Source organism: Microtus pennsylvanicus, chromosome 14 (assembly GCF_037038515.1).
Source record: "Microtus pennsylvanicus isolate mMicPen1 chromosome 14, mMicPen1.hap1, whole genome shotgun sequence".
Taxonomy (NCBI): Eukaryota; Metazoa; Chordata; class Mammalia; order Rodentia; family Cricetidae; genus Microtus; species Microtus pennsylvanicus.
In genome coordinates this window covers 34,232,807-34,246,018 of record NC_134592.1, presented here as the reverse complement: position 1 = coordinate 34,246,018, position 13,212 = coordinate 34,232,807, and the positions used below count along the sequence as shown (strand labels likewise).

The 13,212-nt window shown below is 39.6% G+C and overlaps 1 protein-coding gene across 1 annotated transcript in view; it reads right to left on the bottom strand.

The window, feature by feature from the left end:
• Synj2bp (synaptojanin 2 binding protein) overlaps positions 1 to 12,640 on the bottom strand; it is a 32,383-nt gene extending 19,743 nt beyond the window's left edge. The window contains exon 1 of the mRNA XM_075947577.1: positions 12,449 to 12,640. Coding sequence (XP_075803692.1) covers positions 12,449 to 12,512 — 64 coding nt within the window. The 5' untranslated portion in view covers positions 12,513 to 12,640. The remainder of the gene's footprint in view (positions 1 to 12,448) is intronic.
• Between the last annotated feature and the right edge of the window lie 572 nt (positions 12,641 to 13,212).

Here is a 13,212-nt window from a genome sequence, read left to right as displayed (position 1 = left end):
AAAAAAAAGGAAGAAGAAAGAAGAAAGAAGAAAGAAAGAAAGAAAGAAAGAAAGAAAAGGAAAAATTGAAGAAACATTGAGATGATCAAGCCTCATAGAATATTCCAGTCAGGACTTGACCATAATCCTAAATTTTCTTTAGGTCCCCATAAGATTATCAGCACCCCCAATCAGCAGGAAGTAGCCTAGAAAACTATGCCTACATTCCCAGAAAAATGGATTATGGATATTTATCTTTGTTTATAGTGTTGGCTGCATGTTGTTATGAATAATGGTCAGGAAAAAAGCTAAACAAAGGAGATTAGATTCAGAGTTATTGTTTTGAAAAAAAGGGGGAATGCTGTGGGACAATGGTCTTGTACCCTGTAAAGATTTGTCATTTTATTAGTTTAAGAAAATGCTGATTGGCCAGTAGTCAGGCAGGAAGTATAGGTGGGACCACCAGAATAGGAAAATTCTGGGAAGAGGAAAGGCTCATTCTGCACTTGTTACCAAGACACAGAGGAAGCAAGATGAGAATACCTCACTGATAAAAGGTACCAAGCCACGTGGCTAACATAGACAAGAATTATGGGTTAATATAAGATATAAGAGTTAATAAGAAGCCTGAGCTAATAGGCCAACCAGTTCATAATTAATATAAGCCTCTGTGTGTTTCTTTGGTATTGAACGGCTCTAAGACCAGGCAGGATAGAAACCTCAAGAGGCTCCTCCCTAGGAAAGACTAATTCTCCCTCTCTCAGCAGTTATTAAATTGCTTACGGCTCTTCAGGGAAGGGTGGAGTTCCATAAGACTTCTCCAATCCACATTGACATGTCCACTGGTACTTCTGGTTAAAATGCAAACAACTGGGTACCCAGTCCCTATTAATACATACTAAAGCTCAGGGAACATTTCCAAAAAAAGGGGGCATAAAAACTATAAAAGGCAGAAAACCAGTAAGTCTGCTGCTAAATATGACAGGGAAGCCACGCCCATGGAACCTCCCAGGATTCACTGAACACCACTCCCCTTTTCTGTTTCCAGTGTTCAAGGCCTCATTTCTAAGGGTATAAGCCAGTAGCTCTTGCCCCACTAGAGTTTATTCCAGACAAAGCAGTTGTAAGGGCAGGCATCATTTAAGCACTTTAAACAAGATGATGATGATGATGATGATGATGATGATGATGATGATGATGATGATGATGATGGTGGTGGTGGTGGTGATGATGATGATGATTGGTGGTGGTAGTAGCAGAGGTAAGAATAAAGTGCTTAGAAATTCCTGGTGCAGTATTAACATTATAAAGGCATAAAACAATAGTAAAACTGGCTGTCTTGCATCATGCCATGCACCTGTCACCTAAAGAGAGCTCAGAACTCATCTCCCCTCATGTCTGGCTACCTAGACATCAAGAAAAACTACAGAGCATTTCAAACTGCTGCCTGACCTGTACCCAGGTAAATGCAAACTCAGGCCAACAGAGTTATGGTACAGTACCTGGTGAATTTTGGGAAATGGACTCCACTGAAGTCAGGCCAGCACTGTAAGGCTACAAATATTATTGTTAGACTTTGTCAATATTGTTACAGGTTGGGTACAGAACTTGCCATCCAGAATGAAAAGGGCCCAACTGGTAGCTAAGAAATTAATAATGGAAATTATTCCTAGATTTGGCCTCCACATATCTCTGGGATCAGACAATAGCCTGATTGTAAAACTCCAAGAGGTCCTATACTATGCCTATACAGTACTACTATGTCTGTGGCTCCCGTGCCACTACAAGACAGTATGCAAGCTGAGAATTAAACTGAAGAATTAAAAACACATAAACAGAGACAAACAGAGAGAGACATGGACATGGGTCACTCTTGATACAAGAGGGCCAATGCCCTGTTTATTGTGCTCAAGAGCAGCTTATATAGGGATCCGATCCTTAGCCACACCCAGCTCTCGGGATATTTCAGCTGTAGGTCTCAGTATCATAAGACTGCCATCAAGGTCTCTTGCTCAAAGCAGCTGCAGGCAAAGAAACTCAAGGGGCCAGGGATCTATAGCTCCCAACACCCGATCTTCACAGTCAAGTCATCTCAATTCTCTAAGGCTTTTAACATAAATTAGAAACTCCGTTGTATGTATCATCCTCAGAGCTCAGAAAAAGTAGAGAGAATGAATAGAACTTTAAAAGAGATTTTAACTAAATATACTCTTGAAACTGGTGATAACTGGAATAATAGCCTTTTGCCTTATACCCTTCTCAAGAGTCCAATGTACCACCACTGAGAAAAGTTCACCCCATATAAAATAGTCTGTAGGCAACCACTTCCCATGATCCCTCAGATACATATTAGACTGTTGTCAAATTGCCCTATTCCAATCTCTTGAGTCCTTAAAAGGATCACAATTAACTTTGTAAGATTCTCCCTCAGGTCAAGGCTGTTCAACCTGTTGGGAACCACCCACTTGATCACCCATTCCAGCCCAGAGAGACTGTACTAGTCTGCCACTTCAAAACTGACCGAATTGAAGCTAGGTGGGAAGGACCTTACAACATGACTCTCTGGACTCCTACTGCTGTTAAAGTTGATGGTATTTCTGCCTGGTTTCATCACTCACAACTCAAGAAGGCATCCGAGGAACCCACAGAAGAGGAGTCCAATCCCCAGCGGTGGAAAATGACTGAAATAGGACCATTAAAAAAAAAAATCAAACTTTCTAAGATTTGACTGTCTAAGGTAACTTTGTGTTCTTGCTGCTGAAATTTGCATAATTGTCCTATGGCTAACCATTTCCTTGTTTTCAACATATGTAAACAGAAGCTAACTGCATCTTGACAGAGAAAATAAAAGACTCCTCTGACATTGTCTTGCCATGCAAAAGATTGTCTTTATCCAGCAGGGTCCATAGTTTGAACAAAAAAAAAAGGTGAACAAATAATGTTAGTATCCAGGCACACCCTGGTACAGCATGTCACAACCCTGCACCCTAGATCATGCCTGCCTGCATAGCAGACAGTTCCCTGTCCCTTTAAGGGACAAGCTCTGCCCACTTCTGATCTCTCTCTTACTGCTAGGCAAGCAGGTCTCTGCCTCTATCCCTCTCCCCCTCTCTCAACCCTCCCTCTACTTCTCTCTGTCTCTCTCTTCCCTCCTTCCTCTCTATAAACAGACTCAAACTCTGTATGGTTTGTCACCCACCACAGTCCTCACCTGCCATCAAACCCACTAAGGTCCCAACTCATCCCATATCATAACAAATAGTCTTTAGCCGGATGGATGAACTAATCTAACTGACATAGTAACAGATTTCAGCATAATCAATCATTCTTTAAAGAGTTCTGATAATGGAAATTACAGGTATGCTAAAATATGAAGGGGAAGATTCATTAATCACTTCAATTGAATTTAACATACCCAGAGTAAAACTGTCTGTAACGAATAATATGGAACATAATCTCTGCATCCATCTAGCACTAAGAAGCAATGAGAAAATTCCTTCTGTGTCAGAGGAGATCCCTCTATTCCCAGGCTCTTAAAAGTAAATTTGTATGGAATCGGGGTTTCTTATGAAAATTATACAAAGTTAACAGGGCAGAGGGTGAAATGGAACATTCCCTCACTCATGTTTTAAAAGTTGTGGCTGATGTTTCCATTGATATCTTTTTATTCCACTGTATTTTGATTGTACAAATGTCCCTTCTTATTGTAATTCTACTTCTTATCACACTCTCCCCTTTAAACTGGACTTTTTTCTGTGGAAATAATACTTATCCTGTACCCCCAGCAGGAAATAAAGTATTATGTGATGTATGACATGTTACACCTATTTTACTCAGCAAATCTTTACAATCTGTTAAAAACAGAATTACAAAAGCTCTTCTTGAAAATTGTATCAATTCCTTTCATCTATTAGCTCCCATTATGGTTGTTGCTACTGCAGCCTTTCTGTGAACTGTCCCAGGACCTGTTAGACTACAAAGAAAGGTTTCAAAAATAATATGTCTAAAGTAAAAAACTACTAATATTACAACAAAAATAACTAACAGAAATTCATCAAGAAATGGGAGAACTGAGAACAACTGTTCTTCAAAATAAAGCTACTATAGATTACCTATTATATAATATATAGATTAGCTATTATAGTTTAACATAATCTTGTCAGAATTTACTAGAATGTGCTGTTTTTTAATATCTGATTTCTCTCATACGATTGTGTTGACAGATGTTTCTTCAGTCCCAAAGAAACACAGAGGCTTATATTAATTAAACACTGGTTGGCCTATTAGCTCAGGCTTCTTATTAACTCTTATAACTTACATTAACCCATAATTCTTGTCTGTGTTAGCCACATGGCTTGGTACCTTTTATCAGTGAGGTGTTCTCATCTTGTTTCCTCTGTGTCTGGGTGATGAATGCAGACTGACTTTTCCTTTTCCCAGAATTCTCCTGTTCTGGCCACCCTGCCTATACTTCCTAGTTTGGTACCGGCCAATCAGCATTTATTAAATCAGTACAAGTGACAAATCTTCATAGGGTATAAGACCATTGTCCCAGAGCATTATTGACAACCAAATTGATGATCTATGCAAAGAAATAGACAAAATCTCCTAAACAAACTTAGACTGGCCAACATGGCTATTATGGTTCTTGTCCTTCCTTGGCCCTCTAATATTTAGTTATTATAATTGGGTCCTGTGTCCTCCAATGTGGCATTAACTTGATAACCCACTAGATAAACAGTTCTAGAATCATTGCTGCTTAATAACTGACAATATTAAGACATCCACCTATCAAAGATTTGACAGGGAGACATAAGTCAAGGGGGGAATGAGGTATCTGTCTGACTCCATTTTGAAAGCAGGAGCTATTTCACTATGTTGTTAAAAAATAAGTGTCTATTGATAAGTTGTTATTTGTTTCCCAGAAACTGACCTTCCCCAACTCATGATCTTGACTTGTTTTTGAGAACACCCTGACCTTCCTTGACCATCTCTGAACCCTCCCTAATCACATGGTGACCACATGATGTTTTTTTTTGTTGAGATTTTCTTTCCTTATTGCCCCAATGTCTCTCTTCTGTAAAGATTCTTGTTATTTTAGTCCTTAAAAGAGGCCCAAGAAATGGATTCAGGGCTGCTCTCTTTAACCCGACTTAGGAGACAGTCACTGGCTAGCTCTTAGGTACAACCCAATAAATAAAGTTTGCTTCAAATTATGAAAGTGGTCTTATTCTTGCTGTTGGGATTAACACTTATAATTGCAATAACTACAGTAATGAATGCACTGACAAATAAAACCTTTAACCTCGGAGAACAGAAAGATGATGCAACAATTAAAAAACATTACACATGATTGTTCCTTCCTTATCCTAGTAAGGATAAGGATGGGAACAAAGAATAGAGCCTAGCAAAGATGTTTCAAGGTACTATCTTTGCAAATATGCAGTATAAACTCTTTCCATGGCTCTAAAAGCTTGTCTTTCAACTCTCTCAGCAAACATTTTTCCTTTACTTTGTAATAAACGACTGACCAGGTACTGAATATATGTTTTCATCTATTAGACCATGTCTCCCCTGGCTCTCTTATTTTCCACAATAAAATCACATAATCTCTTAAGTTTTGCTTCATATAAAAATCTGGATCCATTTTACTATGACTGCCTTTTTTCATTTTTTAAATTAAAGTATAATCACAACACCCCCCAATTTCCTTTCCTCTCTCCAACTCTTTCCATTTATACCTCCCTATTGCTATCTCTCAAATCCACGGCCTCTTTTCCTTTAGTTGTGTAACTAACATCTTTTCAATTTTTTCTACTATTTCTTTCTCAACATATATTAACTTTATATGTAGTAGGCATGAAACCATAGTTTGTGGTACAAGGAGAGAAACATTATCTAACATTTCCAAAACACTTGCTAAGGGCATTTATAGTTTAGGTACCTCCTGCCTCCATGGTGTGCTACTGAATCTGAATGTATAAGAAACAGAACATATCTTATAAAAGTCATAGCTCTTAACATTACTTTTCTTATGAGGGGGTACTTTTACATGACCATGATTACTCTCTGTCATGAGCTAGGTATGTTTTCCCCCAAAAGACTGATGTATACAACAGGCCAGACTCTCTACCATTAGTGGGGAGTGGTAGAAAGGTGGGACCTAATGATAAAGTTATGTCATTGAAGGGGAATACCCTTTCAAGGAGGTATTTAGTCTCTTTTCTCTGCCTCTTAGCTTCCGTGAGATGAACAAACTTTCTTAGATACTCACTGTAAGACTAAAAGCAACAGAGTCAACAGACCAAGGCTGAAACCTCTGAACCTATGAGCCAACATGAACCTTCCTTCCATATACATTATTTATATCAGAAATTTTTGTCATAGTTATAGAAAGCTAAGACATTCTCCCATTGTACTGTAAAACTATAAGAACCAGAGATGACTTCTTGTTCTACATTATAGAATCTGCAATTCCTAATCATAATATAGATACAAAATGAACATAGTTTTACTTTACTTTTTAATCCTGTGAAAGCAGTAATTCCAATTCTACTTCCTTTGATATTGCGATTTAATCAAATATAATCACTGGTCATTTTTCTGCTTAGTAAAATGTTTCTAGTTTAGCATAAAACAGTTTGTTTTTCTATATACCCCAAATAATGCCTAGATACATTACTTTAACATTTTTCTTAAGAACTATTTCTTAGATCTGATCCTTATTAACAAAATCTCAAAAGACATAACTATTTTTTCTCTTTTGCAGAACTCTCTAGCCATTCCTTCCTCTTGTTTATAAAACCTTAGCTGTTTCCTACTCATCGTAATAACAGCATATATCCAACCCTTCAGTTTTTCTTAACTGCATCTAGTGAAGATCATTGTTTGACTCTGAAAGCCGAAACAGCAGCATTATTAGTTCTCTTAAACATCCCATTATAGCATTCTACACTTATCAGTTTGGCAATTGCGCTTACTGACCACTTTGTGTCATGAACTAAATAAAGCACTCAGAAAACAAAACAAAAAAAATGTTCTTTTTCTAAAAATTGTGTTGCTTAGACAAGGTCTCACTATATTGCACTGACTGGCCCAAAATTCATTATGTAAACTGGATTTGAACTCACAAAGATATGCCTGCCTCGGCCTCCCAAGTGTTGGGATTAAAGGCATGCACTACCATACCCAGTGAAATATGCGTTCTTAAAAAAAAAAAAAGAATGCACCGGGCAGTGGTGGCACACGCCTTTAATCCCAGCACTCGGGAGGCAGAGGCAGGCAGATCTCTGGGAGTTGGAGGCCAGCCTGGTCTACAAGAGCTAGTTCCAGGACAGGCACCAAAGCTACAGAGAAACCCTGTCTCGAAAAACCAAAAAAAAGAGAATGCTTCAGAGTAAGTACAGAGGCAAAATACAACCCCCCTGCCCCCCCCAAAAGCAGTAATTGCCCAGCCTAAAGTATTGTCTGGATTTTAAGTCACAGTCCAAATCTGCCCTCAGAGAGCCATGTGACAATAGAAGTCAAGGTTTCATCATCTGTAAAATGGAGGTAGCCATTCTACTTGTTCCTTATTGAACAGGGGCTTCAGCAATACATGGAAGGTGATCTACAACTCATACAATATTGCTAATAAGGCGGCTTCTAGCCTGGGTTAAGAAAACTTTCAGAGATGATTCTCTTAGGCTGTCTTAACCAGTGAATAAGAAGAGGAAAGTATTAAGATGGAGTCTAAGGGAAAGGTTGATTCCTCAGTTACACTGAATATTCTTTACAATTCAATCTCTGCTTACCTTAGCAACTTCTCTCTTGAATCCCCTAAGCAAAACTTCTCCTATATCCAGACTGGTTTATTCACTCATCTCTTAGAAATACATATTTTTAATTTCTCTTTGTTATTATGGCTAAAGCTATCTTTGCCCCAATCCTGGCACTATAACCTGTCCTTTCTTTAAAGTCACCAAGTTTAACCCTCTTTAAACTATAAGAAGGGCCCATAGTTCCATCTTTTGACCTTTTCCTGTATGGAGTCTGGGGTGGTTTAACTTAACTACTGTTGACTGTACTTAAAAATCACATTAGAAGCAAACTTCTGACCATATTTATGAGAGTATTCCTGGAAACCTTAATAAAAAGGAAGACTTTTTCTGAACGGAGGAAGAACCACTCTGTAGCCTGGGATCTAGACTGAACAAAAAGGGGGAAATGAGCAGAACACTGGTACTCCTCTCTCTCCCTCCTCACTGTGAGGGAGTGTGACCAGCTACCTCAAGTTCCTGCTGTTGGGCCTTTCCTGCCATGGTGGATGCTGCCCTCAAACTATAAACCAAAATATACCCTTCCTTCCTTAAATTGTTTCTGTTGGTATTTTGCTGTAATGGGAAAAACAACACATGGTCAGGCTGGCATGCTCTTCCAGGCATCCCTCTTTCTTTGCCTTCTTGCTACATACATACTCTCAGTCTTTAACCACATGAACCTATGCAATGAGATTTAACCCTCTGCATGTGAATATATGTCTCTATTGTACTGTAAATTCCATAATGGCTAAACTTCCTATAGCCAGAGAAAACAGAGCAAAGATATAGCACTATGGTCTCCAGTCTATTTATCAGATGCAGAAAGGAACAAATCAGGAAACTTAGCAACAATTGCAGACAGTGGTTAGGGGAAGAACATGACTAAAAAATCATAAGTACTCAGATGTAATGTACGCAGATGTACTGTTCTATTTTCAGGTTCTCACCTTGATACGCCTGCAGATCTACCAACAGAAAATCTAAAAACTTTCCACAGTGGATTTTCTAATCCTTTTTGCACACATAAAATCTGTCTAGGAAATAAGGCATGCTATAGCAAAATAAAGGTCAGGGGAAAGGTTAGCAACCAACTCCTTAGGCACTGTGACAGGAGGAAATATCTAGTACAGTAGACTGAACAGACCTAGAGAGTAGAATCTTCTGAATCTTACTGGCCTTAGATCTTGGGCAAGTCTTCAACATCCCTCAGATAACTCCTCAAATAGTGTAGATTAAATACCTACCACTAAAGGGTTCTATAAGAACTAAATAAGCCTATGTGACTATAAATAGAGACTCATTTAGCCAGGGCAAAATATAAAATACAAGTACAAAATACATAGTAATTATCACTCTTCCAGAAAGATACTTCCTTAATTATTCTTTATGAAAGTGTTAACTATCTATTCCTTCCTTTGAAAGGCCTCTGAAGACTGTAAGGAATTGGAGTGTCTCTTCTTCCCTCTCTAAAGATGGCAGATTGGGACTAACTTGCTGAAACCCACTGAGCCCTTATGTAGGAATACTGGAAGCCTCTATTACTCAGTTGCAGTAGAACCTTTGTGCTCAATCTCTGGTACAGAGAATAAAAATTAGATTAGTCTTATCATACTGTTTAAAGTAATAAACCTTGACAACTTTAAGATCTCTAAATTTGATATAGGAAAAAGTGAAAGCCTTCAAGTACAACAAAGTTGTACTTACAGGATAAAAGAACTGTTCAACCTTTGAACATATTTGAGATGATGACTACTGCCTTCGACAATTATTTAGATCACTAGCTAATCAAAAACTGGCACAGAGAGATAGCTCTGCAGTTAAAAGCATTTGCTGCTCTTGCAGAGGACCTGGGTTCATTTCCCACTACCTACTCATATAGCTCACAATCACTGTAATTCTAGTTCCAGGGTTTTTAGCACCCTCCTCTGGTTTTTATGAATATCAGGCACACACATGGTATACATACTAATGCAGGGAAAGCACTCATGTAGATAAAAATTTTTAAATCTTTTTTTTAAATGATATAAATTATTTAAAATAACATGAGGAATGAGCCCAAGAACAAAAGAGGAACAGCCTTCTGAAATCAAAGACTGCCACGACATTCCTTACAATGATAAGGAAGTAAGCACAGGGCAAAGGCCACACTACACACCATTTCCTTTTCACTCCTTAGACACTCATTTCATTGTTGTGGTTTTCCCATGATTGTGGGTTTGTTTGTCTGCTTTTTCAGTGGGTTCATTTGCTTTACAAAGCTGCAAATATCCAAGATTCTTGTCTGACACTATTCTGGCACAAAGAAGTAATCATACACACATTAACCCAGCTAAACCAGACAATGCTGCCTATAAGCAGAACTGTATACTGAGAATCAGAGGCTTCTCATATTTCTCCTGTAGAAAGAAAGACTTCTATGGTACTACCAAAATTACCCGGATTTTAGTGGTAATTGCTGACTTCTTCCCTATGTATCTTCCAAAATGTCACCATGAAGACTGCGAACAACAAACAGTGCCACAGACCAGGAGCTAGCTCTGGGAAATGCTAAGCAGGAACTTGGTACCTTTCCTTATTTACTGAACCAATAAACTTCCAATGATTGTTTTTACCAAAATCAATCCTAACTTTGTAATTACTTTTTCCTAGAAAGTTCAACGATTCACATCACTATGATGGCTAATCTTGGTTTTCAATTTTACTGGATCTAGAATCAACTAAGAGAGTAGCCATGAACAAACAAATAAGGGATCTTCTTGATCAGGTTATTTCAAGTGGAAAGACCCATCCTAAACTATAAGCAGTACCTACCATATTAGTCTTAAAAGTCAATAAATATTGAGAAAAGAATTGTATAAAATAAGAAAATTAAATACAAGACATATTGAAAAGCCTTTGAGTGAAAGTTTCTGAGCGTATCTTAGGTTTCTATTGCTGTGACAAAACACGGTGACACAAGAAACTAAGGGGTGAGAGGATATATTTAATCTTATTCTTTCAGGTAACAGTTCACCAAGAAGAGAAGTCAGGGCAAGAACTCAAGGTAGGAGCCTGGAGACAGGAACTGAAGTCATGCTGCTGACTGGCTTGCTCCTCAGGACTTGCTCAGGCTGCTTTCTTATAATCCAGGACCACTTGCCCAGGGTAGCACTGCCCACAATGAGCTGGACCCTCCCACATCAATCCTCAATCAAGAAAATACCCCACAGGCTTGCCTACAGGCAATCTGATGGAGACATTTTCTCATCTGAGGCTGAGGCTCCTCTACTCAGATAACTCTAGCTTCTGCCAAGTTGGCAAAAAAAATATATATATATATATCAACCAGGACAGAGCTTCTGCATAAACCATAAAGATTAGCAATGAGTTACTCCTATAAAAAAGGCCAACTTCCAATTTCCAATACCAGGAAGACAAAAAGTCATGACTAATTCTGAAAGTTGTGCTTTATACACAATAATCTATCAGCAGTGGTTACGCTATTGCAAACTTCTAGGTGAGAAAAGTTGGCAGGCTATTCTAAATAGAATGGAAATTCACAGTAACCAAGGATTTATTCAACTCTTGGAATACAACTTACAGGGGTCAATCTAGTCATTCATTCACTAGTGATAACAATAGTCGCCAATACACATTGCTAACCATATGTCAAGATGATGTTTCAAGTATTTTCCAGGGAGTCGCTGGCTTCAACCTAACACATGGGATGTGTGAAACACTGTATTTCATAACCATCTCCATTCTACAGAGAAGAAACTATAGCATCCATCAGTTAAATTTCTCTGCCAATAAATTAAAACCAACCGGGCAAACAAACAAACAAAAACCAACAACAACAAAAAACCCCAGCTGGTAAGGTGTTGGATAAAAACCTGGCCATAAGTGGTTAACCCTAAACCTAAAATGTGACAGCCATAAAGAAAAAACAACAAGGTCCAAGGGAGACCGTGGCACTATGGGGTGACGTCAAAGGCCAGGCCAACCATGAGCATCAATGAGGGAGATCGCACGGGAAGACTGAGTGGCAATTTTCCTGTCAGAATCGTATGAAGTGTTTTAAAAATTGTTTAATCCATACCGAATCCAAATTCCTAATGGAGCTAGAAAATAGCATTTTCATTTTAATTTGTTTATAAAAAAAAGTAAAAAATAAAAAGGTCCAAGTAATTCTGGGATGGCACTAGGTCTGGAAACTTCTGTAACAGGTCTCCTCCTGTTTTAGAATTCCAGTTGACACTGTAAATTAATTTGCCAGAAGTGCAGACAGGGACCCTAGCACCCGGGAAATTGCTGTGCACTCCGAAAACAAAGCCGTTTATTGCTCTCGTTTTTACCTGAACGGGCGCTCAGAGAAACAAGGATGAGGCGGGCAACTGAATAACGGATGTGGCGTCTACTACAGCCTGACTAAACGGGGCGTTTTTCTAGACTTTTCTATTGATGCCAGCAGGGGGGAAAAAGCCTTTCCTGGCCATAAATGGCTGTGAAAACTCGACTGGGTTGTGGCCGTTATCTAGCTAACAAAGGATGCCAAGGGACTCTTCGTGCCCGACAGCGTTCGTGGAAGCGCCTTGGTCGGGCCGGCCTGCTCTCCAGCCAGGTACACCCGGCTCCGCAAAACCAAAGAGCTCAGCAATGACTCCCTCCACGTCCCGCGCTACCGCGCCTACCCGAGGGTCCTCTGGTCAGGTTGATCTCTTCCTCCGTGACTAAATAATCCACCCGTCCGTTCATGGCTGATTGCTCTCCGGGCGGAAGCCCGGGGTCAGCTGGTGCCCGGAGCAGGTGAAGGTGAATCAAGCTCCGCGCCGCGTCCCCAGCATAGCGTTTACAGTTTCCTCAGCCGCCAGACCGGAAGAGGAAACCGCGGGCTCGAGGAGCGCGGAGGATGCTGGGAGTGGTGGTTCTCCGCACCCACCGGCGTTTTCCGTTACCTCGCCCGATTCCCAAGGCAGATAGATACTGAGGTGCCATGGATAAGGTACAACGCTCGCCTACGGTGGGAAAGCATGTGGGAAGGAAGGCACGGAGAGAGAGGGTAATAAAGTTATGGGTCATATAATTAGATTGATACTGTTGATATTTTAAATAAAATCTCAAAGTATCCACAAATGTAAAATAGAGAGGAACAGAAGGGAGGATTTCAATCTTATGAGCCTCAAGCCACACTGGGAAAGGCATAGCAGGCGAACATATTTGGGCAAGAAATTGGTACCATTTGTATGATTTAGGCACAGTCCGATACATCCATGCCCCATGGGGGAAAGATACAGCTTCTCTATCTCTCTGTCAAGCAAGTGTTCACTGATTAAAACAAGGCACCTACGTTAACACACGCGGCAGGAAAATAGGGGCACCATCTTCCTTGAAATTTACATCACAGGTCTTGTTTCCCAGGACCTTAAGGAAAAGATTCTCTGGATTATAGCTGACA